Genomic DNA, 21900 nt, shown 5'->3' with positions numbered 1-21900 from the left:
TCTGTCACGAGTCTGTGGTACTCCGTAGGCCTCATGCTTGAATTGTTTGGTTGTCTTTGTTTGTTTTGCTCTTTCCAGTCTGATGCTTAAGAGCCAGCAAGGCAAACAGTGTGAGCAGACTTCACAAAAACTGCAGATGTGCTGAGATAAAACCAACCTTAGTGACAAAGATAAATCTGTTTCTGTACTGACCTGATCTGATTAGAGTCCCCGTTTTGGCATCAGGTTTTTAGCACCTTCAAAGACAGAAACTTTTAAAACTGGGTATTTAAAGTGACCTTATGTAATTTCCCACCCCCCGCCCCCAGGACTTCTTTCCTACTTTGTAATTGCACCATTTGGCTATATCACATCCAAAGATGATTTAAAAAAAAAAAAAAAAAAGAAGAAGAATTGGGGGAAGGATAAGTTTTCACAACTAGTCTTGAAAGATAAAGTGAATGAATTTAAAAAAAACTTAGTGTGTGTGTGAAAATACATAAAATGAGATTTTTTTTAAAATTTATTTTTTTAAAATCACTTGTTTACATGGAATAACTTCCTCTGCTATGCTCTAAAAGCAGATCTTCTAAATGGTAGGGCAAATTGTGTTCTTTTGAAAAAAAATCTTTGGTTCAGCTCATACTTGAATGTTTAATTTATTCCTTTTAAGAGGAGTAAAATTTCTTTTGTGTTGTCTTGCTGTGGAGAAAACTTCTTAAACTCCCTAAAAATCAAAATGTGTGCTTCGGCCAGAAACAAGCATTATGGATATATTATTTAGACTGGCTTTACTTCCTGTGATCTCTCATTTTATTTCCTGTGTTGAAATCAGGACATATAAGCTGAATAAACCAGTCACAAACAGATCAAGTGTGTCCTTCTCCAATAAACACCCATGTTAAAAAGTATCTTGATCTTTTGAGAGGTTCAGGTTTTTTGTGGTTTGATGTGTTTTTAATCCTTGTGAAAAGATGGTCCTTGATGCTTATTTGCAGGTAACATTTTGCTTTTTAAAAAAAATGTACTCATGTAAGGGTTCTTCAGTTACTTTTTTTCCTATATGTTCTTCATGCATGCAGATACTTAGGTTTTGTTTTGAGAGTCTGACTTGAACTTTGAAACAGTTCAGTACACTGTAACTGTTGTTTGTGAATTAATAAGGGAGGCTTACTAAGGAGAAATTTTAGATAGGAGTTGGCTGCTGGTGTTTTTAGGACGATACCATGCTCAACAGTTATGTTGTAATCCAGTATTCTTTTAATTTTCTTGAGGTAATTGGTCTAAGATTGCTTAAGTTACTATTAGGTGAAAATTCATTTTGAGAAGCCCTCATGTAGCAGGCAGTGGTGTCCTATCTTAGCCTGATGAAATGTGTGAGGTCTTTGTGATTACTTCAGCTATGTACTTGAATGTGTTGCAGTCATGTGATACAGCCTATACTTTCAAAAGCATTTACTGAAGTAGTTTGTTTAATTGGACCTCTTCTTGCAGAAAGGGAAATGTGAGCGAGCAGCTCTCGCTGAGTTACGAGTGTTAACAGCTATGAGGTGGGTCTCTTCATTGGCAGATGCCTTCCTAGTAGGAAGCTGACAGATGCAAACAGTGCTTAAAATGATGCTATTGTCAATATTATGGTTTTTAAATTTTTTAATTTTTTTTTACATTTCTTGTTTGCTTCACTTCATGGTTTATGGTAAAGAACAGTGTCAGGGCTACATACCTGTAACTGTATCAGCTGAAATGAAAATATCCATGCTGTTGTGAATACTATGGAAAGGGAGGCGAAGTTATGTTTTGGTGTGGGGGTTGAAAGCTTGTTAGTCAGCCCTGCTAAATTTACTGGTAAAGGTGAAGAACTTTGTCTTGTATGTACTCAGAAGTTTGACTGCTTGGAATTAACTTCTTTCTGTTCTCTATCACTTCCCCACCTCTCCTGCCCCTTAAACCAGATTTCCGCTCTTAAGATCCTTTCTTAGGTGGCTTTATTTTTATAGTACTTTGTTTTATCTGGAAGGCAGATTAGGAAGCACCTTTTACAGTCATCTTTCTTGGACTATTTCTACTGTATGGCCTTCTGTGTTTTCCATAGTTTTATTGCTGGATGCTTAAAAGCAGTTTCTTTCTGAGCAGACTACCTTCTGTCCTTTGCCCTCTCCTCACCTATAATTTCTGTCTTTGAGCTCAATCAGTATAGATCTTTCTTGAATATTACCGACTTGAGAGAACGTCTGTCACTTCAGCTGGTAGAGGGATATAAAGAAGTTTTATCTTCTCTCTAGCATCTTAAAGCATTTTCACTTCTAATGCAAGCAGATTCAGAGTTTTGGTAAAGGAGAACAACAATACTATGGAATACATGAGGAATCTTTTTTACTATCTCACTGTGCTGTAATGTTTTTCTATTCCTTGTATTATCTTGAAGGTTTCTGCTGCTTTTGAAATTCTAGCCAGAAATGATTAAAAATGTCTTGTTTAACTTTATGGAGTTGAACTATAGAGCTATAAAGACAATTAATTCCAGGTAAGAATTTATTTTCAACAGTGAGACCTAGAAATGTGGGTTTGTAACTCACTGTGTTGTACTGTAATGCAAACTAAGCCCTGGAAGCTTCCTGAGTGGTGAAACCTGAATGTTGCTTTTTCTCTATTTTTGGAAGTTTGTGAAAAGACGACCTGATTTATAGTCAGTTGGCCTTCACATAGGGAGGCTTATTTGGATCTGGTCAGTGCTAGGATCTGCTAAATTCAGTAAATGTCTGGAACAGACTTAATCTCTTGTGCAGAAAGCTGTTTATCTTTGATTTTTACTGAAGCTTCTTGTGTTTGCTTTTATTCCATAAAAATGTAATCTCTGCAACATACAATATTGTTACAGAAATGATACAGTTCTACTTCAGCTGTCTTCACAGCTATGAATGTAGTTCTTTGCCTGCTAGGAGGACGGGGGTGTGATACATTTTTATTGGGTTGTATAAGGATGTTCAAGTGCATGTACCTTCTCTTGTTGCCGATATCTAACCATTCAGCTCTAGATCGTTCTTGAGAAATCCCTCTGCTGTGACTGAGGAGTATTTAACAACCAGCAGTGATAATATGTAGTATGCAGACATTTGCTTCCTGATCAGCTGTTGATTTTGGGAACTCAGTATTCATATTCCCATAAAACCAGAGCCCCACCTCTACTACAGATGATGATGGCAGCCCAGTTGCTGGCAACTGAAATGCAGTCTGGCTATAGAAGTACCATTTCAGGCTTGTTTGGAGGTGGTTATGGTAAACAAACAAAAAATGCTAGAGGCTGGTCTAATTTAGTGATACATTTAGAGATGAAGTTTGAGGCTGTGACCGATCTCATCCATCTGTTCTTCTCCAACTCCCTTTTTGTACTCCGTTCCGCATGCAGAGGTTTGAGAGTAACTAATACTTAGTGCTGTGTGGCTGTGGATAATGATACATCATGTAGCCTTAGAATGCTTATAGAAATCATTAAATACTTCTTATATATTGGGAGGTAATAGATCACACTGCAATATACAATCTAAAAATAATTAAATGGTAGAATATCTTTCTGTTACTGACCTCAACCTAAAATATTCACTTCATCAGGAAATATGTTGTGAACATGAGTGTTTTAATCTTATTTTTATGCTGTCTAAATGACAGGAAACAACGTAGCCAGAGTCCAATCCTTCCCCCAACTTTGACCTAGCATTTATTCTGTTGCTGTGGATGTGGAACAGGCATATGTGATTTCCATTTTTTAAATACGTCCTTTTTCATGCTGTATTTCATTGACGTTTATTTGCTTTAATGAAGCAGTAATGTGGAGGTGCTTCTAAAATACCAGCCTGAGAAGTAATTGTGGGAGGAGTCTCTTACTACTTTTCTACTGAGTTTTTCAGTACATCCTATCTTTACTGTATTTAAATTAAAAATTCCAGGATAGAGATTGCAATTAATTTTATGCATTCTGCACAGCAGAACAAATAACAGCACCAAACAATAATTAATTGCAAAATCATTAAGTAGTGTTGTTTATTTTATTGATGGGCCAGCTGAAATGTATTTAAACTTGTTAGGATTCTCTTGCTCATTAACAGTCTGAAATATGCTATATGAACTGCAATATTTATAAAGTATTTTGCTTTCATTTTCAGAAGAGCAGACTGACACTTTCCTATTTGAGTTTGGAACAAAAGGAATCAAGATGGTACTCCAAGCTTTTGATACATTAAAAATGTGTGCTTTTAGATGTATTAAAAAAACTAACAATAAATGGGAGTGTCTTTTAATTATAGACTGATTAGTATTTCACTTGAGTGTGTGTTTGTTGACTGAAAATAAATGCATAGAAGAATTCTTGAACCTATTTTAGACTGTTTAAACACTGAAGATGTTGCATGAGGTAGCAACAGTTAAGTTAGGATTCTGTGACAACACAAATGTCAAAATCACTTTTAAAAATTTATGTCGCTTTTCTGCCTCCGTCGCACTTGTGCATTCATGTGACCTGGCTTTAATTTAACATTTGGTAAATATTTGCATAGTAATTCCTAAGGTGTTCTCCCACACATAAAGGAAATGATGATAAACAGCTTTTAAGTGGCTTGATGTTAAACACAAACATGACTTGCAGCCCTAAGGTAAAATGCACATTAGAGTAACTGTTCAATATTCATTTGGGAAGTGCTGGTATGTATTATACCAGGTAACTTATTCATACTTTTTCTTTACATATTTAGATGTTTCTGTTGTATACCGCAGCTAAAGTTCTGCATAAGAGTTAAATGCCCTGCTGTAAGAGAACTTCTCCCCACTCCTGCCATTAAGATTTTTTGGAACCTGTAGATGTGTTTTCTCCTTAACGACCCTGTTAACAGGAGAGCATTTAGGAGCAAAGATAGACAATAACCATACTTGAATGCTGCCCATACCTTCTAGGCTGCTGTTAGTGTTTTATTTTTACAAGACACTCATTCTTTTGTTTTTCAGAATTAATTCTTTCTTCTTGAGCATGTGAACTTCTAGTGATGATGGTTAAGAAGATACTGGGAGGAATCATTCTAGACACTGTCACTCATTAGAAGGACTTTAATCTCAAAGTAGAAAACTAGAACCTTTCAGTTAACAAAACAAACAAAACAACAAAAAAAGTTGTTCTAGCATTTTAGAATATAGTTCTTACACTTTTTTGCTTTGTTTGGTAGTTTTCTCAGCAAGTGCCTTCTCAGTAATTATGTCCTTAATCAAATCCCTTCCCTGAGCAAAAATGAGATAAGTTTAATTTTATATCTTGTATTATTTATGAACTTAAAATTCCAGCATTTTCTGCTTTCAACAGGTAAGAAGTCTTATTTCATTGAAGCAAACATATGCAAGCTGGGATCAACCCTTCACATGTATAACATTGCAACAGCCTATCACCTCTATTACTGGGTTCCTATTTTCCTTTCAGACCTTTCAGAAAATACTCTAGAAGCAGGAAAGCTGTCTGTTTTGCAAGAACTCCAGTGATACACTTTATAAAGTTACTCTGTTACTGTGGAAATGCAGTCTCCTGCTTAGTGGTTTTAGAATATATGGAAACCTGAAGTGTTGATGTTCTTTGTGACTGTCATATCTTACTAAAATGTTAGAAACTTAAAGACCATCCCTTTCTAAGGAAAGTTTTGATTTCTCCAGTGATGACTGTGTCTTGGATGTACCACAGTTATTTTTCAGGCCTATTCTACTCCTTTTCAGCTCTAAAAAATGTGTGAAACGTGTGTGTGTATGCATGCATATGCATGCATATTCATTTTTCCTCCTCTTACTGTCCATCCCCTACTCATCGTGCGGATGAAATGCTATTTGGGACTCAAGATATTCAACTCCTACATCTGCTAGTAGCTAATGGCTTTTTCTGTATGGCGAGCCAGCTAAAATATTGGTGTTTTATTTATTGAAGCTGTCTGGACTCTTGGTGGGAGTAAAGAAGCACAGAAGAAATTGCTGTATAGATTTCAGTTTGTTTTTTTTTTTTATGTAGACACTTTATATCCTGTGTATGGCAGTGTTTGGAGTTCATCCAATAAACAGAAAATGTTCTCTGACTTTGAAATCTCTTTTGGAATGGGTGAGTGATTTTGCTGGTCAGATGAACTGTTGTTACTTCTGTGACTCTGCAGAGGGAATTTCCTCCACCTAGGCTATCTAGGAGTAGTTACTATTTGCTTTATCAAACAAGTCTATAAAAAGCATCCCCCCCCTCCCCCACCCCTTAGTAGCTGTTGTTTTAACTTTCAGGGATGAAGTTCTGGTTAAGTTAATAGAAGCCAGTTTCACCTTTGTATTTCTTAAACAGCAAGTACTCAGTCTGGTTGTAGTCTCTGGTAGTTACTGTAATTACAGGGGAGTCCTTGAGATCAAAAGGTCATAGTGGCTTCACGCTGTGTGTACCTGAGTCATAGAGTGTGTGGGAGCACTATCTAGACTGTTAAGAAGTATTTTTCTGCTAAGGAAACTACGTGAATCCTGTTCTGGTTTAGTTCTTGCATTTCAGTGTCAATTGTCATTCCTTTCTTTTAAAGAATCCAACGTTGGCCACGCTTGCTCCAAAAGATTGGTGACGAATGGCATCTTCTGCTCTTTCAGACTGATTTAGTCTACTTTCTTTTGATATGGCCACTAACAAAGCCATTAAATTACTGTATTTGTTGTGGCCCAAAGTAAAAGGAAGGTTAAGAATTTATGTAGTTGAGGGTGGCTCTGTGTCTTGAGCTTGTTTCCTGCCAACTTGCTGCATTCTATTGGTACAATAGAGCTTTTACACTCTTTTTTTTCTTTGTTTCTTTGTCAATGACACATCTGGGTTGGCACAGCTACTGAATCACAAATGGAAGCAAACACTGAAAGCAAAATATTTCCATGAGTTGTTTATTTTTTTCACATCAGCTTTATTCTGTCTACAGGACACTTGAACAGCACAATACATATAACAGGTTTTAAAATATCTTCAGACAAAAATGTTAGCTGCAGAAGTTTGTCTATTTAAGAGGAGTGGTTTTCAAGTATGCTGTTTTAGTGTTACTATGAAAACCTTTTGTGATTGCATTAGTTAAAAGGTTCAGGAGGAACATCTGTAGCTACTGATGCATTCCAGTTTGAGAGAATTATATTTTGTATGTTTATTGGTAGGGTCAAGTGACACTCTTTCACAAGGTTTCTGCATTAGGTAAATTGTTTGATCTAAGCTAACATGCTTGCTTGTTGCACAGAGATATGTTTCCTCTCTGCCTTTTCATCTTAAAATTTTGTGGTTATGGTAAAAATACTTAAACCATGGGCTTTAAAATAGAGCTTTGAGCTGTAATAGTTGCCTACACTTCATCACTTTGCAGAGACAAAAGCATGTTAATTGATTTTCGTACATTTTGTAATTTTGAACACCTGATGCCCAGAATGAACAAACATTTGCTATTTCACAAATGGGTGGTTTCAGTGCAAAACGAAATAACTGTAGTTAGAGGTAAATTACAGATTAGACGTGTTACAAATAGAGATGCTTTTATGTGCTTAATTGGGTGGTTGTCATTCAGCCACACCGTGCCTTAGATACACTTGTTTGAGGGTTAAGTACAAGGGGGTAAAAAGGCTGTGGGTTAACCTAAGGCAGCTAAGCCCCACGCAGCTGCTTGCTCATTCCTCACCCGGTGGGCTGGGGAGGAGAATCTTAAGGGTACAAGTGAGAAAACTCATGGGCTGAGATCAAGACGGTTTAATAGGTAAAACAAAAGCTGCACACGCAACTCTGCCCCCTCCCACCTTTCCCTCCAGCTTTTATTGCTGAGCACAGTGTTGTATGGTATGGAATATCCCTTCGGTCGGTTGGGGGTCAGCTGCCCCGGCTGGGTCCCCTCTCAGCTCCTTGGGCACTCCCAGCCTTCTCACTGGAGGGGCAGTGTGAGAAATGGGGAAGGCTTTGATGCTGTGTAAGCACTGTTCACCAATAGCCAAAACATCCCTGTGTTACCAACACTGTTATGGTCACAAATCTGAAACATAGCACAATGCAAGCTACTATGAAGAAAACTAACCCTACCCCAGCCCAAACCAGTATGTCTCAGTGGAAGAATTGAAACTGAACTGTGGAAGCTAGATGGGTCAAAACAGGAAAAATATTTTGTTCACCAGCAGTTTATCTGTTGGTAATGCTAGGGTTGTGGTGTGAGGTTTTTCAGTTTGTTTTTTGACTGCTGTCTATTGATGATACAATAAAAGAGAGGCCTAACCCAACTGATCCACATCTGTACCTATGATGGAATTACACTGATTTATCTGCTGTCTTCATGACTTGATGGCCGTAGTTATAGAATGTTCATAAATAAATATGGAGTGGAATATCCCTACTTCTCAGATACTTCATTACATGGGGAATATCCAAACTAGAGATGAGGAACTTGCTAGTCTATATAGTGTGGCTATTGTGCTTCACTTTCCTTCCAAGAACTGTGATCTAATTAGATTTGACAAGGAAGAAGTGATTGGAAATATAGATGTAATAGAAATGGAATCATTGGGATTGCATATTGCACATCAGTGCTCTTTGTCCATTTCTGAAACCTTTATCAAAGTTACATGTGTGCATGCCAGTTTCTTGATCCTTAATTTTAGCATATGCTGGCCAGTCTCCATAATATTTGATGGAGGACTCAAATATTCTTTGTAATCTTAACTAAGCGTGTTTCCTTTCTTCAGTGTCCTGTAGAAGATGTGCCAATCCAACATTTATCAATGCTGATACCGTAGAGTACTCAAACATCTTGCTACGACTTGATGAGCTGCCATGTACTTGTTAAACCACAATAGCTGGCCCTAATAAGATAAATGTTCAAATGGTAACTAAGGCAATTCAAACATTACTGCCTGGCCTGTCCCTCTGGGAAGTTATGTGTACCTGGGCAGCTAGTATGGTTTGGGGGCAGTGGTTACAGACTGTGTATCTGCTCCCTGATTTGTATTTCATGTCAGGGAGAATTTGCTGTTGAGCAGTGCACTCTGTCTGAGCCTTTTGGCTTCAGGGTCAGTGGAATGATGGCTAAGCTCCCAGTTATTAAAGTGAAGTAGTTAATAATATATGAGAAAGGCATTAGTTTTGGAAAACTAACATGATCCCTGTTAATATGGTACACAGTGTTACATTGGAATTTGAGAGCAATTATTTGTGAAAACAAACCGGGATTTATTAATTGTATTCATTTGTTTTTTGCCACAATAGCCTGACCTACCTCCTCAGAGAAAGAAATGATGGGTGTCTTTTAAATATATAAATACATATATATACCCCTCCACTCCAAAACTGTCAGGAATGGTGCATGTCCATATGTATATTTATGTGTGTGTGCTGATAATAACCCAAATATTGCAACTATAAACTATTGTAAAATGAAAAAACTTTAATTTCTCCATATTTTTTATTAACTATTTAACTTAAAGGATGATAAGGAAATGGAAATGTACATTTTAAAGACCTTTTGCATAGTGTTCTATAGGTATTGTCCTGTTATGTGTCTGTAGCTTTCATTCTCTCAGTTTTAATTTCAGATAGTGGCCCCAAGTTTCTACCTCACTATTAAAAAGGGAAATGGGTGGGAAGCAGGTGGGATACAAAGGTGCTTTGTCTGAAGGCACTAAAAACCATTGCAAAGTTAAGTTAAGAAGTCTTGTGTCTGTCTTACAGGATCCAACTTCCTGGGTAAATATTCACCACCTGGAGTATACAGATGGAGGAATCCTGGACCCGGATGATGTGCTGGCAGATGTTGTGGAAGACAAAGATAAGGTAGAGCTGGGATGAAAATACTACTTTTGCTTTTTGCTGTATCTTTTTAAATAACTAATGCTACTTTCTTATTTCTTGGACATCTGGCAGGTGAAGTGGGTGTTAAATATTTGTAAATTAAACACATCTGCCCATAGGTGCTATAGCTCTCTGTTTCTGGAGTAGAACTGGAGGGGGGGGGGGGGGAGCATGACCAAAGCAATGAAGATTATCAGAGGAGCCTAGCAGTTGATTTAGGACTTAACCTTTTCAAGCAGTTTTGTGTTTCTTTTTATTGCTGTATGAAAATAGCGGTGAAGGAATGCGAGTTTTGCGTGACATCTTTTTTTTTTATGCCACTTAAAATATCTTTTATAATCTCTTCCTTTGCTTAGAATTAAGTTTCTGAGAATCATTCAAATGTCATGGTTGAATATGTGTGACAAAATAAACAGTCAAATCCTGCAATGACAAGAACAGCTGCTTTAACTGCATTAAATTTCAGGAGGAGTTCCTGTGATTTGCTACTGAAAGTCTAAGCAGGCCAGTTATTAATTTGAAAAGCGATGAGTCTCTAACTTTCAATTCAAATAAGATAGATCTCCTTTCTGGGTAGAGAAGTAGTAGCTGCAAAGAAGCCCCTTTTAATTTTTTTTGTAATTATCAGGGAAATTTAGTTTTGGGATGCTAATTGGTGACTTATTTCAGCATAGAGGAGGAGGGGTATAACTTATAATACTTTGCTGTTTTTTTTTTTTTCTTTCTTCATAAAATCAGAGGAAAAAATATATCTGGTGACTTGAAACTGAAGATCCAAATATGGTATATGCCTGTACTTTCAGACAAATAGCATTGTCTATTTACAGTGCCATATGTTTGGTGACTTAAAAAATAGTTTTGTATATTGCAAACAGAAATGCTAGTTTTGTATGTTGTTGATTCTTCAATGACTTTATATAAAGTGCAACACTTTTTGCTTAAGATTAGTGGGATGCTGTTTCTCAGTACCTTAGAAAATTGTCTAAGGCATACTTCAGTGTCATTTTATGGTAGTTTGCATGGGAATTTTTAAAAACAATGGAGTTCTATTTAGTATACTTTTTTTTATCAAACTTGTCTTTCTTGCTTGCCCATATTTACTGCAAGTCTACTTAAAACACCCTAAGACTTTTTTTCCAGTAGTGTTTTTCCAGTGTTTGGAGACTAAAGACTGGGTTCTGAGGATTGAGACACCTGTATATAAAGGATAAGACCATAAGCATAAGATGCCATAAAATGAGATAGTGCATCAAAGGGAAATGCGTTACTGGTCTCATCAGTTAATAAAAATTAACATCTCCCCCCAGGATTTCCTCTATTTGAAGTACTGATACATGAACACTTATGCAAATATAAGCGGTAGTTTGCAGAATATTTGATATACCATCCAGTTTTTAACTTGTCGCCAAAGCCTTTGCTGTACATCCTTATTGGTGGATGTCACTGGTTAAATATGTGTTGCTGATGAAGTCTCTAGTTCACACACAGCTGTAGGTTTAAGCATCTTCTGTTATAACAGTGCTAGGTGGAACGCTGTAGTTCTGAGGCTGCCTAGAGGAAAAACCGCTGGAAAACCGTGATCTTACTCGCTGAAGTGGTCTGGGGCGGTTTAGGAATACAGCAAACTCCTCGATTCCTCTTCTTGTGAAGTCTCAATTACATGCGATGCATCACTGCCATCTTCTCTTCTTCAGAAGGCTTTGGTGAAATAGCAATAAGTAAGACTTACTGAACAGCAGCAGCTGCAGTAACAACTCAGTTTTTTTGATTGAACTAGGGGAGAATCGTGTAATCATGTACGGGGACTGCTGGTTGAGAGGTCAAAGAATTCTTTTATTTGAGAGTGGAATTGGGCCATAGCATGTCCGTACTACCTACTTCAAAGGTTTGGTAACAAAGAACTGGCCCTATAAAAGGCTTAGAAATATTCTTAATAGTTTTATTGTGGCCTGCTAGCCTTTGAGCCTTCGCCAGTGCTATTCCATACTGAGAATATTGGCTAGGGGATCTTTAAGCTTTGCAAAAAGGGGAGGAGATATTTAGATCTAATTGACCTGATACCTAATTTGCTGTTTAAAGTCCCTAAATACATGAAAGAATTTTTGGTACATTTATCTGTGCACTGATTCTCTTTGGTTATGATTATCTGTATGATAAATTAATAGGCCACAGCTTTGTTGCTCCAGTGACCTTGTCATCCTTTCCTATGCATCCAAGACTGTAATGCAGTCTCCCATGAAATCAGTCACTCTATATAAAAATAAGTGTTGCATTTAACCTCAGTGCCTTTAACCAAAGGTGTGTTTGGCATTGCTGACCATCAAGTTCTTCTTTAGTGGCAGGGGAAACTAGCTGATGCTTTTTTTAAGGGTTAATCTGCTCTAGATTGTACTTTGATAGCAGTAAATTAGCACAGTTTCTTCAAAGGAAAACGTGCTTGCTAATCTATTGAAATTCTTTCACTGTGGCAACAAGACAGTGAATCAGAGAGAGCTATCAGATATAATTTATTTGGAATTTCAAAAGCTTTTGACAGTCCTTAACAATAGGCTGTTAAGGAGGCACAACTACTCATGAGGTAAGCAGCAAGTGCTGTTGTGGGTCAGTAAATGATTGAGAGGGAACAAAAAGATGGAATAAATTGTCAGTTTCCAACATTGTGAAATGATGGCACTGGGATGCGTAATGCACGTTATTGGAAGTGGCAATGTTTTTGAGCTCTGCTTATGTTAACTTCATGGTTTCCTCTTGAACTTAAAATTCATCAGAATTCAGCGAATAGGCGGTATAGTGAATGATATTAATTGCTGTGAACCACACAGTTGTGCATGTTGGAGAGGGTGGCTTGTTCTATTTGCGTATAAAACAGGTCTAAATTAGTATTATATGTGCTTGGTAACATGTGTCGTGAAAATGCTTTGGAAATTCTTTATGGTGAGAGCCCATCTTGCTGCCACCACCTCAGCAATAACCTGTGGCCTGAATTGGGTGTCAAAGCTAGCGTTAAATAGTTTTAAAATAATTTGTCTTCACTGAGTTACCTAGTGAGTGGTTCATGTCCTGATTACTCTGAGTGATGGATCTAATTAATTAAAAAAACCAAAATTTTGTCATTTGAATAAAAACTTGCTATTTAAATTGTCTGCTTTTAATGTGTTGAAACTATAAATGGAGTCCTCTTTGTACGCTGTTCTTAACAGATCTCTATCACTTGAAATGACTTTTTTCCTTGAGGAAGAAAATGCCCTAAGAAAACTTCTATGCTGTGCAAAATATGAGTACAGAATGTTTCCCTTCATATCATTGTGTACATTGAGCCTGTGCTTGGCACGTGTCTTAAATGCATAAGCTTAATGTACCCATCTAGGTTTCCCTCTGATTTTTGTATGGAGTCATGTTTTCAAATACTCACAAACACCTGGGGAGACTAAAAAGATGTAATGAAGCCTTGTGTTAATAAGTTAAAACTTGCTTAGCTTATAGGAGAAGTTTAAACTGTTAATAACTTCCTAGATCGGAACAGTTCTGATTTCTGAATACATATAAAAGTCTACAGGGAAAATACAGTTTCTAACGTGTCTAACATATACTTTCATATTTTGACAGGATTAAATAATACAAGCAAAATGTGCTTACTGGTATGTGTTTATCAGCAGAGCCTTTCTGAAGTAGGGAATGATGGTCTGCTGTCAGGGTGCTGGTTTTTTTTGTTTTGTTGTTGTTTGGTTTTTTGGTAAGACTATGCTTGCAGGGGCAGTATTGCAGTATCTACAATTTGGCCAACAAAGCTGTTGAACACTTACGTGAAGATACGATTTCCTGATTGGTGCTGCTGGCAAAAGATCTAGGCTTGTCATCCTAGAAGGTGATGTAGGTTTAACCTCTCCAGAGGCTTGTTTGTTAGCAGTTCCACTGCTTTAAGTATAGAGTGGGGGTATTTTGTGGGGTTTTTTTTGTTGTTGTTGTTTTTTTGGGGGGTGGTGATGGTGGTGTGTGTGTGTGTGTGGCGGGTGGTTTTTCTTTTTCTAGGAGTGTAAAGAAAAAAAAGGGTATATGATTGCGGTGGGCATTGCGCTTATACTGAAATATCAGTGTGCCAATATGGTCTTAGAAGTAGTTTTGGCTTGGGTATCTCCTTTCTTAATGTAGGTGACTTGTGTTTTTTAACAGCAGCAGAAGCTTTTGAAGGACACAAAGCAACATCATGACATGCTGAAACAGTAACATTGTTTCAAGATTTGTAGGGACTGTAACTGTCATTTCAGTGTTTCTAATGATGCTATCAAGTAAATGGTATGAATTAAGTGTAGTTCAAATACTTATTTTAGCTAAGCATTTAATGAAATACTAAATAGCAAAATCAATGATTTTTTTCCTTCTCAGTTCACTACCAGCAGAAATGCAATATTGAGAAAACATGTCTTCTGGAAGGTGTCCAAATACTAGAGAAATCATTTGCTGGCTGTTCAAAATGGTTATTGGGTCCATGCATGCTCCTGATAAGAAGCTGAAGATCTGGCTGAAGGTGTTTTTGTAGAGGATGCTAAGTAACTCTCTTAAACCTTACTTCTGACAGAGGTCTTTGCAGGTAGCTTTAGTTTCAGTGATGTTATTGTGAGTGTGAGGCTGGTTTGGAGAAGTTGTTTCAGCAAAATGACAAAAATGTTTGGATTCAGAAGCAGATATAAACTTCAAGATTGATGTAATTATACAAGAAGGTGTCTCTCCAAGTACCTGACAGGTGTGTCTTCTGTCGGTGGATTCTGAACTTTTTCCATTGTTTCCAGGCAGGTTTAGTCACTGGGAGTACTGGCTGGGTGGCTGGGGGGAGCGGTTTACAGCAGTTATTTTCTGACCTGTGTTTGACTCCGTAGACCTTCAGTGTTGTTGTTCTGGCTGTGAAAGTAACGGCATGCTCTAATGTGCAGTGTGTATTTAAATTAAGTTATATTGCAGTAATTCCACCTTTGAACAGTTTTTGATCCCTCCAACCATTGAATTCCTCATGAAGGAAATCAGAACTAAAGTAACCTTTAGGTAAGTAGAGGTGTGGCTGAAGAGTATGAGGTGATGAGGAAAATGATTTCTACAAGCAGGTTGAAAAACAGTAAAATGAAGTCAAAATAGCAAGGCAAGTGGGCAGGAGTATCAAAATAGTTTCAAAAATAAATAAATGGCTGTGGAATTCTGAGGGAATTTCTCTTAGTGGGGAGTTACAGCACTGCTGCTTTAAAAGCTTCCCCTGCAATCAGTGGCAGAGCTGCTGATGCCTGCTTGTTTAAATTACCTTCCAATGGGTCAGCAGAGCCTGAAAATGTCATACTTTACAGACCTCTGTCATATGGTTTGATTCTCAAATATATGATCCATACAACTAACGCATACATACGTTAGAGAAATGTGGTTCAAACTCTAGACTTCTGTGTAATTGAGCTTTCTAGTATTTTCTCTAGGGTTTGTAACTTTCTGATAACTGAAATGCAGAATAGAGTTTATTCTTCAGTTTGAACAACAGTATATTACACTTTTAGGAAAAACAAAGCAAGATATGTAAGACTTAGGTACAGCTGAGAATTTTTACCTATGGAAGTAAATGCTGCAGTGTTTTTTTTATGTAGGCTGCTCTACAAATTGTTGCATATTAGTCAACTTTCCCCTGGAGAAGTTTTAAAAAAAAAAAATTCCCTTTGATATAAAGAATAAGCATGTAAGACAGATGTCTAGTAGCACAGAAAGCAATTTAATGATGTTAGTTTCATATAATGTGGAGGTAACATTTTAAGTGTGCAGTGGACACAGGATAGTTCAAATCGGTATATTATAACTTGAATGCTCTGTGTCTTTCATAAAATCTGCACCAAAAAGGGCATGCATAGAAGGAAAAAAAGAAAGGAAAAAGAAATTATAGCTTTTTCCCCTCTATAAGGTGGTGAATGTTGCTCTGGACTGCAGCAAATACTCGCTTCAAACTTTTGATACTTAGTGCTTCTGCCAGAGGCTTGGTTACACGTCTGTAAGCTTGAAAGCCTTGTTTGAGAGAGCTGTTGTCCAGAGGCAGCCAATTTTTATGTTTATTTCCTTGGTGCTAATGAGGTGAAGTGGGGATTAGTAGATCAAAAAGCCTGGTATGTTCAAGATGGGAAAAATGAAGTTTTAGAAATTTGGTAAAACTGGTATGCTGGGGCTGTTGTTCTTTGATTTGGTTTTAATGGCTTTTTTTCCTAAGTATAATTTTCAGGCTGTGGTTAGTATCTCTGCCAGAACATGTGTAGATATTTGTCTCCGTGACTCCTCCTTACTGCTTCTGGTTTTGCATTTGTATTTTGTGGTTTCAGTAATGAGATCCTACAGATGAGCGGAAATCTTAAGATTTGATTAGCAAAAAGGATAACTAATAAGTCATTCTTCTTTCAAACCCTAAATTAGTAAAAATTAAAATGTATTTAACTTTTATTCTGAATAACATGTTTACAACCTCCAAAAGCATGATACAGGGTTCTTGTCTTTGTTACATTTATGGTATTCTGTTTCTTCCTTGTATAAGTAATTTGTAATAGGTTTCAGTTGCAATTTCCCATAATCAAGGTTATTGGGATATGAAACTGTTACTACTGACAGTATTTGTTTACTTAAATATTCATAGCTAGTTCTGGGTGATGAAGATATAAAGACAAAACAGTACTGTGAGTAAAACCTCCATGTAGCTTCTGTTCTATCAAGGGAGTCCCAGTATAAGTACTCTTCAGCTGTCTGATAATTAGCTATGTGTTGTGTGTACAAGGAGGGGAAGTATTAGAAAGGGCATATTTTAAATACTGCCTTTATCCTTTTCAGCATCTTAAAATATGAAGAAGAGATGTGAGACCCAAGAAAATCCTAAATCAAAATGGAGTATCTATCATTTTGCATTGCCTGTGATGATGGTTTTCCCCTCATCTTGAGTCACAGACTTTTTAACATGTTCAAAAGGACAGTGCCAATGCTTGCTAAAAACCTATGTTGAGTTTATCTAGGTTTTACCTGTAGTTTTAAAACAAACAAAGGCATTGGGGGTGGGGGACATTCTTATGGAAAAACTGTAGACCTTGACTTGCTGGCCCTTTGATGAACTAAGATGGAGTTTTGGTTTTGCTATTGATGAAATAGTATGCAAGCCAGTAAAGCTGCAGTGTATTTTAAAAAAAAGATGTTTCACACTTTTCAGGAAGAAGAGGTTTTATGCCATTTAGAGCCAGTGCTTGTTTAAGAAACAGATGTCTGATTTCACTCTTGTGTAGTAAGGTATGCTGTGAGCCACCATATATATGAGTTAGTCTGTTTATTTTTGAAGTGGGATCCGAACTACGAGTACGGGAAGGGGGGGAAAATCACCATCATTAGTCCTTACTAAGTAACACTATTTCAGTTACGCAGTTTCTTTTAGAATACAGATTATGAAGCTTTGCATTTTTATGAAATTTGTTTTAATTTCTTGCTGCAGAGGTGCCATGCATTATTCAAGATTATAAAATGATTTGGATTTCAGGAGCATTTGGATTTGCTGATGAGGATTTCAAGCTGTGTAATTATGAAACTGTATGCACATAGGTTGGAAGTTCAGAACTCATTAGCGTAATCATTAAAATAACCATTTTTTAAGTGTAGTATTACATTCCGTGGTGTGCAATTACACTATCATGTGCTTCTGGTTACTGGAAACATTCTTGTAATAAACGTCAGGTCTAGCAATGTGCTTCAAGATAAGTTCATAGCTTTAAGAACAGACACCTGGTCAAATGTTGCTTAGCTTATTAAAGAAAATTCAGTTTTATAGATTTAGAGCCATAACACAGTGCCTGTATGCATACATTAACCTTCTATTTATCCTAGAAAAAATTATAAGCTTTTACATATTTACTGCTGTATAATGTAATTTTTCTTAAAATATTGTCTTGGAACATATTGCAGGGGCTACTTATTTCAGTTCTACCTACTTTAAAAGTAAAAATGTGATTATAAAGGTTCTTACCAGATGGAATCCAAACTTTTAGTTTTTCTGGTGTAATGTTTATGTTTGAACATTCTGAACTGTGAACTCTTTCTCTGAACATCTGTGACGACCAGAGTTTTTCTGTCTAAGTATTCCATTACTTTTTTCAGATTAAAAAAAAAAGAATTAACTGTGACAGTGGATCTGTGACACTAATAAAATTCCTGATAGTTTTGGAATGAGATTGCCTATTTAAATGTTAAAAGAGGGATTTTGGAGTTAAAATCCTTTTTATGTAAGATACATGCAAATCTGAAACTTGTGCTTTTCTGATTTGATTTTCTGTTGATCCCTCTATTATCTGATTTGTGTTTTGGCATTTTAAAAAAAGAGTATTAAAAACATACAGCAGGCAGAAGCTTTGGGACCTGGGTCACTTGGTTTTTGGGGAGTATTCAGCTGTACAACCATAATACTTTCTCTCGACCTGAAAATGTGTTTTGTCATCTGGGCACTAAGTACTGTAGCTAATTGGTGGTCTGACAACTGAAGCTGTTTGAATTTCTGTTTCTTAAACAATGAGAGGGGTGGATGGAGAGAGGTCATTCTAAGTGCATCTCCGTCACAAATGGTGGGCTGAATTGACATTCAAATGTCCTGATGAAAAGGAGCCTAATACCTCTTTGTGTAAGCATGACCTGGTGGAAGACACTTATTCCTTTTTAATGATTTTCCTTGATGTAACAAATACTTGGAATTCTATATGCACAGTGTTGATGCTTAAGTGCATGTAAGCAATCACGTTAATGTTTACCAAGGGAGTGATATGCATTGTGAAAATAATGTAACCTTGTTGTGGAAAGATAATTTGGTGGGTTTTCTTGCTATAAAGTAAGCTGAGGTCTTAAATACTTCCACGTAGTGGTTCATTTATAATATGCTTTGGAGGCTGAGAAAGTTGGGGTTGTTCAGCCTGGAGAAGAGAAGGCTCCAGTGAAACCTTATTGCAGCCTTACAGTACTTAAAGGGGGCCTATAAGAAAGATAGGGACAAACTTTTTAGCAGGGCCTGTTGCAATAGGACAAGGGGCAATGATTTTAAACTAAAAGAGGATAGATTCGGACTAGATATAAGGAAGAAATTTTTTACGATGAGGGTGGTGAAACACTGGAACAGGTTGCCCAGAGAGGTGGTAGATGCCCCATCCCTGGAAACATCCAAAGTCAGGCTGGACTGGGCTCTGAGCAGCCTGGTCTAGTTGAAGATGTCCCTGCTCACTGCAGGGGGGTTGGACTAGATAACCTTTAAAGGTCCTTTCTAACCCAACCCAATTCTATTATTATTATTTTGCTTGTCCTATTTATATTGCAAATGGATTGAGGGAGGGGCTTTTTGTTCTCTTTTCCAGTTAGGGCTCCAAAGAATACTTCAGTACAAGGAATTGTAAATGGCTACTGTAGTATATCTTGTTGTGTAAGACAGTGGAGAAGGAGGTGAGGTCTTGTTTTGTGTTAATATTTCATTCCTTTTCAGAAGTGACTGGAATTGGAGTTGGTCCTGGTACTGTTTTGGGAAACTGTTTCAGTGTAGTAAGCTTGTGTTACTTTTGATAAGTACACAACTCCCATGTAAAGTTCTGTTCTTCTAATTCCTGTGACTGTTCCCTCCAGAAAGTTGAGCTTGTTTAAAGTTTTGAAGTACTGGTAGAAATATCACATTTCAGCAGTTGCAAACAATTTCAGATGTGTGTTTTGGAACTGTCCTGTTGTAATGGGGATATTGTAATGGTGTACTATTGAGATGGCCTAATACCATTGCTATTGTGAAAGCAAATCCCTCCTAAAAGTTTTAAAACCCAACCCAATTCTTGTGTGCAGGTTTGAGTCATCAACCCTTATTTTATTTAAGGCATAGTTGACATGTTTGAGGAAAATACCATATAAATTGCCATTAAAAATGCACACATAACTCGGTTATGTGCCAGCTTCCTGGTATGTTTAATATGGAGCCTAACAGAAAGCCTGCCTTAGTTTGACTTCAAAAGGTTGGAAAGGGCACTGGCTCTGTGCTTCAACTGAGAATGCAGCTTTGTAGCTGAAGTATAGTAGATTTCTATTGAAAATACGAAGTAAGTGTGAGTTAGTGCCTGCTTTGTGGGGTGGAGAGGCTGTAGGGACGGAGACCCTACCGTCCTTTGATATACCTGTCATACAGTAAATATCTTTTGAGAATGTGTATGAGTAAGAGAACACACCTTCATCTTTTGAGGGGTTTAGAAGTATCTTCTGCAAAGAACCAGAAGGCTGACTCTGTTCATAATCTGCTTACAAGTCTTATGAGGAGCAGCTGAGGGAACTGGGGTTGTTTAGTCTGGAGAAAAGGAGGCTGAGGGGAGACCTTACCACTCTCTACAACTACCTGAAAGGGGGGTGTAGTGAGGTGGGTGCTGGTCTCTTCTCCCAAGTAACAAGTGACAGGACAAGAGGAAATGGCCTCAAGTTGCGCTGGGGTTTGTTGAGATTGGATATTAGGAAAAATTTCTTCACCAAAAGGTTTATCAAGTACTGGAACAGGCTGCCCCGGGAAAGTTGTTGAGTCACCATCCCTGGAGGTATTTAAAAGACGTGTAGATGTGGTGCTTAGGAACATGGTTTAGTGGTGGACTTGGTAGTGGTAGGTTAACAGTTGGACTCGATGATCTTAAAGGTCTTTTCCAACCTAAATGATTCTATGATTCTCTTCAGTATTGATGCTTTCCTGTTATTCATTCTGTTATCATTCTGCAAAGATGGCATTAATATAAAAATTAAGTTACAGTAATTTGAAAACTCAAGTCTTCACGGCTTTTAGTTTTCTTCCCTTTCTTCAAAAACAGATGGAAAAATATTTCAACAACTTAAGTAAAAAACCCCAAAACTTGTATTCACAATTACACATTTGAGGGTCAAGATACAGTGCTGCTTTAATGTAGTTAAAGTTCAGCTAATTAGCCAAACAAAAATTAAGTTTAAAAAAAATCTTTAAATAAACAAAAATATGCCTTCAGGAAAATGTTATAGGAGATGGTGTTATAAGAAGTGACATCCAGGAATAAGTAGTCTAGCTGAAAAAAAAAGAAATAATGTTAAAATATTCTAAACTTTCTAGCATGAGAATGTATTTGCTGTGCTGCCGCCTTCTATAAGCGCTTCACTGAATCCATTCAATGCTAGCTCCACATGCACCGGTTTCTTTGTTTTATTTTTTTTAATTCTTGATGAAGCTGTTAGAGCTGTTTCCTTGCTGTTGTAGTGCTAATAGTCTGATTCTTGCACTTTTACCTCAAACTCTATACAGACATCTAATTGCAGCCTTGTTTTTAAAGATTCCTTTGTTGTTAGGAGACAAGCCAAATAAAAAAAAGCCAAATCCAGAAGTCAAAAGCTAGTCAGTAACATGCAGATGTGCATTATGTGGCTTCCTAGAACAGCATAAAAATAGTACATGGCCTTATACCACTATTTTTGCGAAGTTGTATTTTTTCATGTGGTGTGTGATTTCTTACTAATTAAAAGTAGCTAGCTTTAAATCTATGGGTTTTTTGTTACTGTCCTTTTAACAAAACAATTTCATGTCTTCCTTGCTCTTTCAAATAAAATAAGAGCTAACTTTTTGATGAACTTGAGTTCTACTCTTTTATGTGATTATTTAGCATGCTATAGTAATTAGTGTGGGGTTTTTTTTAAAGTAGTACACTTTTTCTAATGCATTTTTAACTTTAAGGTATAATTCTCAAGAGGATAATAAAATACACTAAGGTAGATTGTGCAATCAAGTTAATGCAATCAGGTTGCTAATAATTTTCTTGGAAGAACCTCCATTAGAGAAGATGAAGACTTGCTCTTCTTTTGCTGAAGAAATGTCCTCACTTGCTGTTGATTGAGGTCCTAAACTTAAACTGCTAGGTTTAGCTTGACCCAGGTCAACTTTCAAGTTGTTATTGCTTGCCTTCCTGGGACTACACGGAGATTACTGACTGATAAGAAATCAAAGAACCAAATTTCAGAGTACTGAGATTTTCCCGATCTTAATGTTTTACATGTTTAAAATCTGAGGAGTCTTTCACATGGTG

General features: G+C 37.0%; 1 protein-coding gene across 1 annotated transcript in view; it reads left to right on the top strand.

The window, feature by feature from the left end:
* The window catches only part of PARD3B (par-3 family cell polarity regulator beta), a 430355-nt gene that overhangs the window by 18382 nt on the left and 390073 nt on the right, over positions 1 to 21900 (top strand). Inside the window, exon 2 of the mRNA XM_010565338.1 lies at positions 9701 to 9802. Within this exon, the coding sequence (XP_010563640.1) occupies positions 9701 to 9802 (102 nt within the window). The remainder of the gene's footprint in view (positions 1 to 9700; positions 9803 to 21900) is intronic.

The sequence above is a fragment of the Haliaeetus leucocephalus genome, unplaced genomic scaffold (genome assembly GCF_000737465.1).
Source record: "Haliaeetus leucocephalus isolate CR32 unplaced genomic scaffold, Haliaeetus_leucocephalus-4.0 Scaffold1, whole genome shotgun sequence".
Classification (NCBI taxonomy): Eukaryota; Metazoa; Chordata; class Aves; order Accipitriformes; family Accipitridae; genus Haliaeetus; species Haliaeetus leucocephalus.
This window is presented reverse-complemented; position numbering and strand designations above follow the sequence as displayed.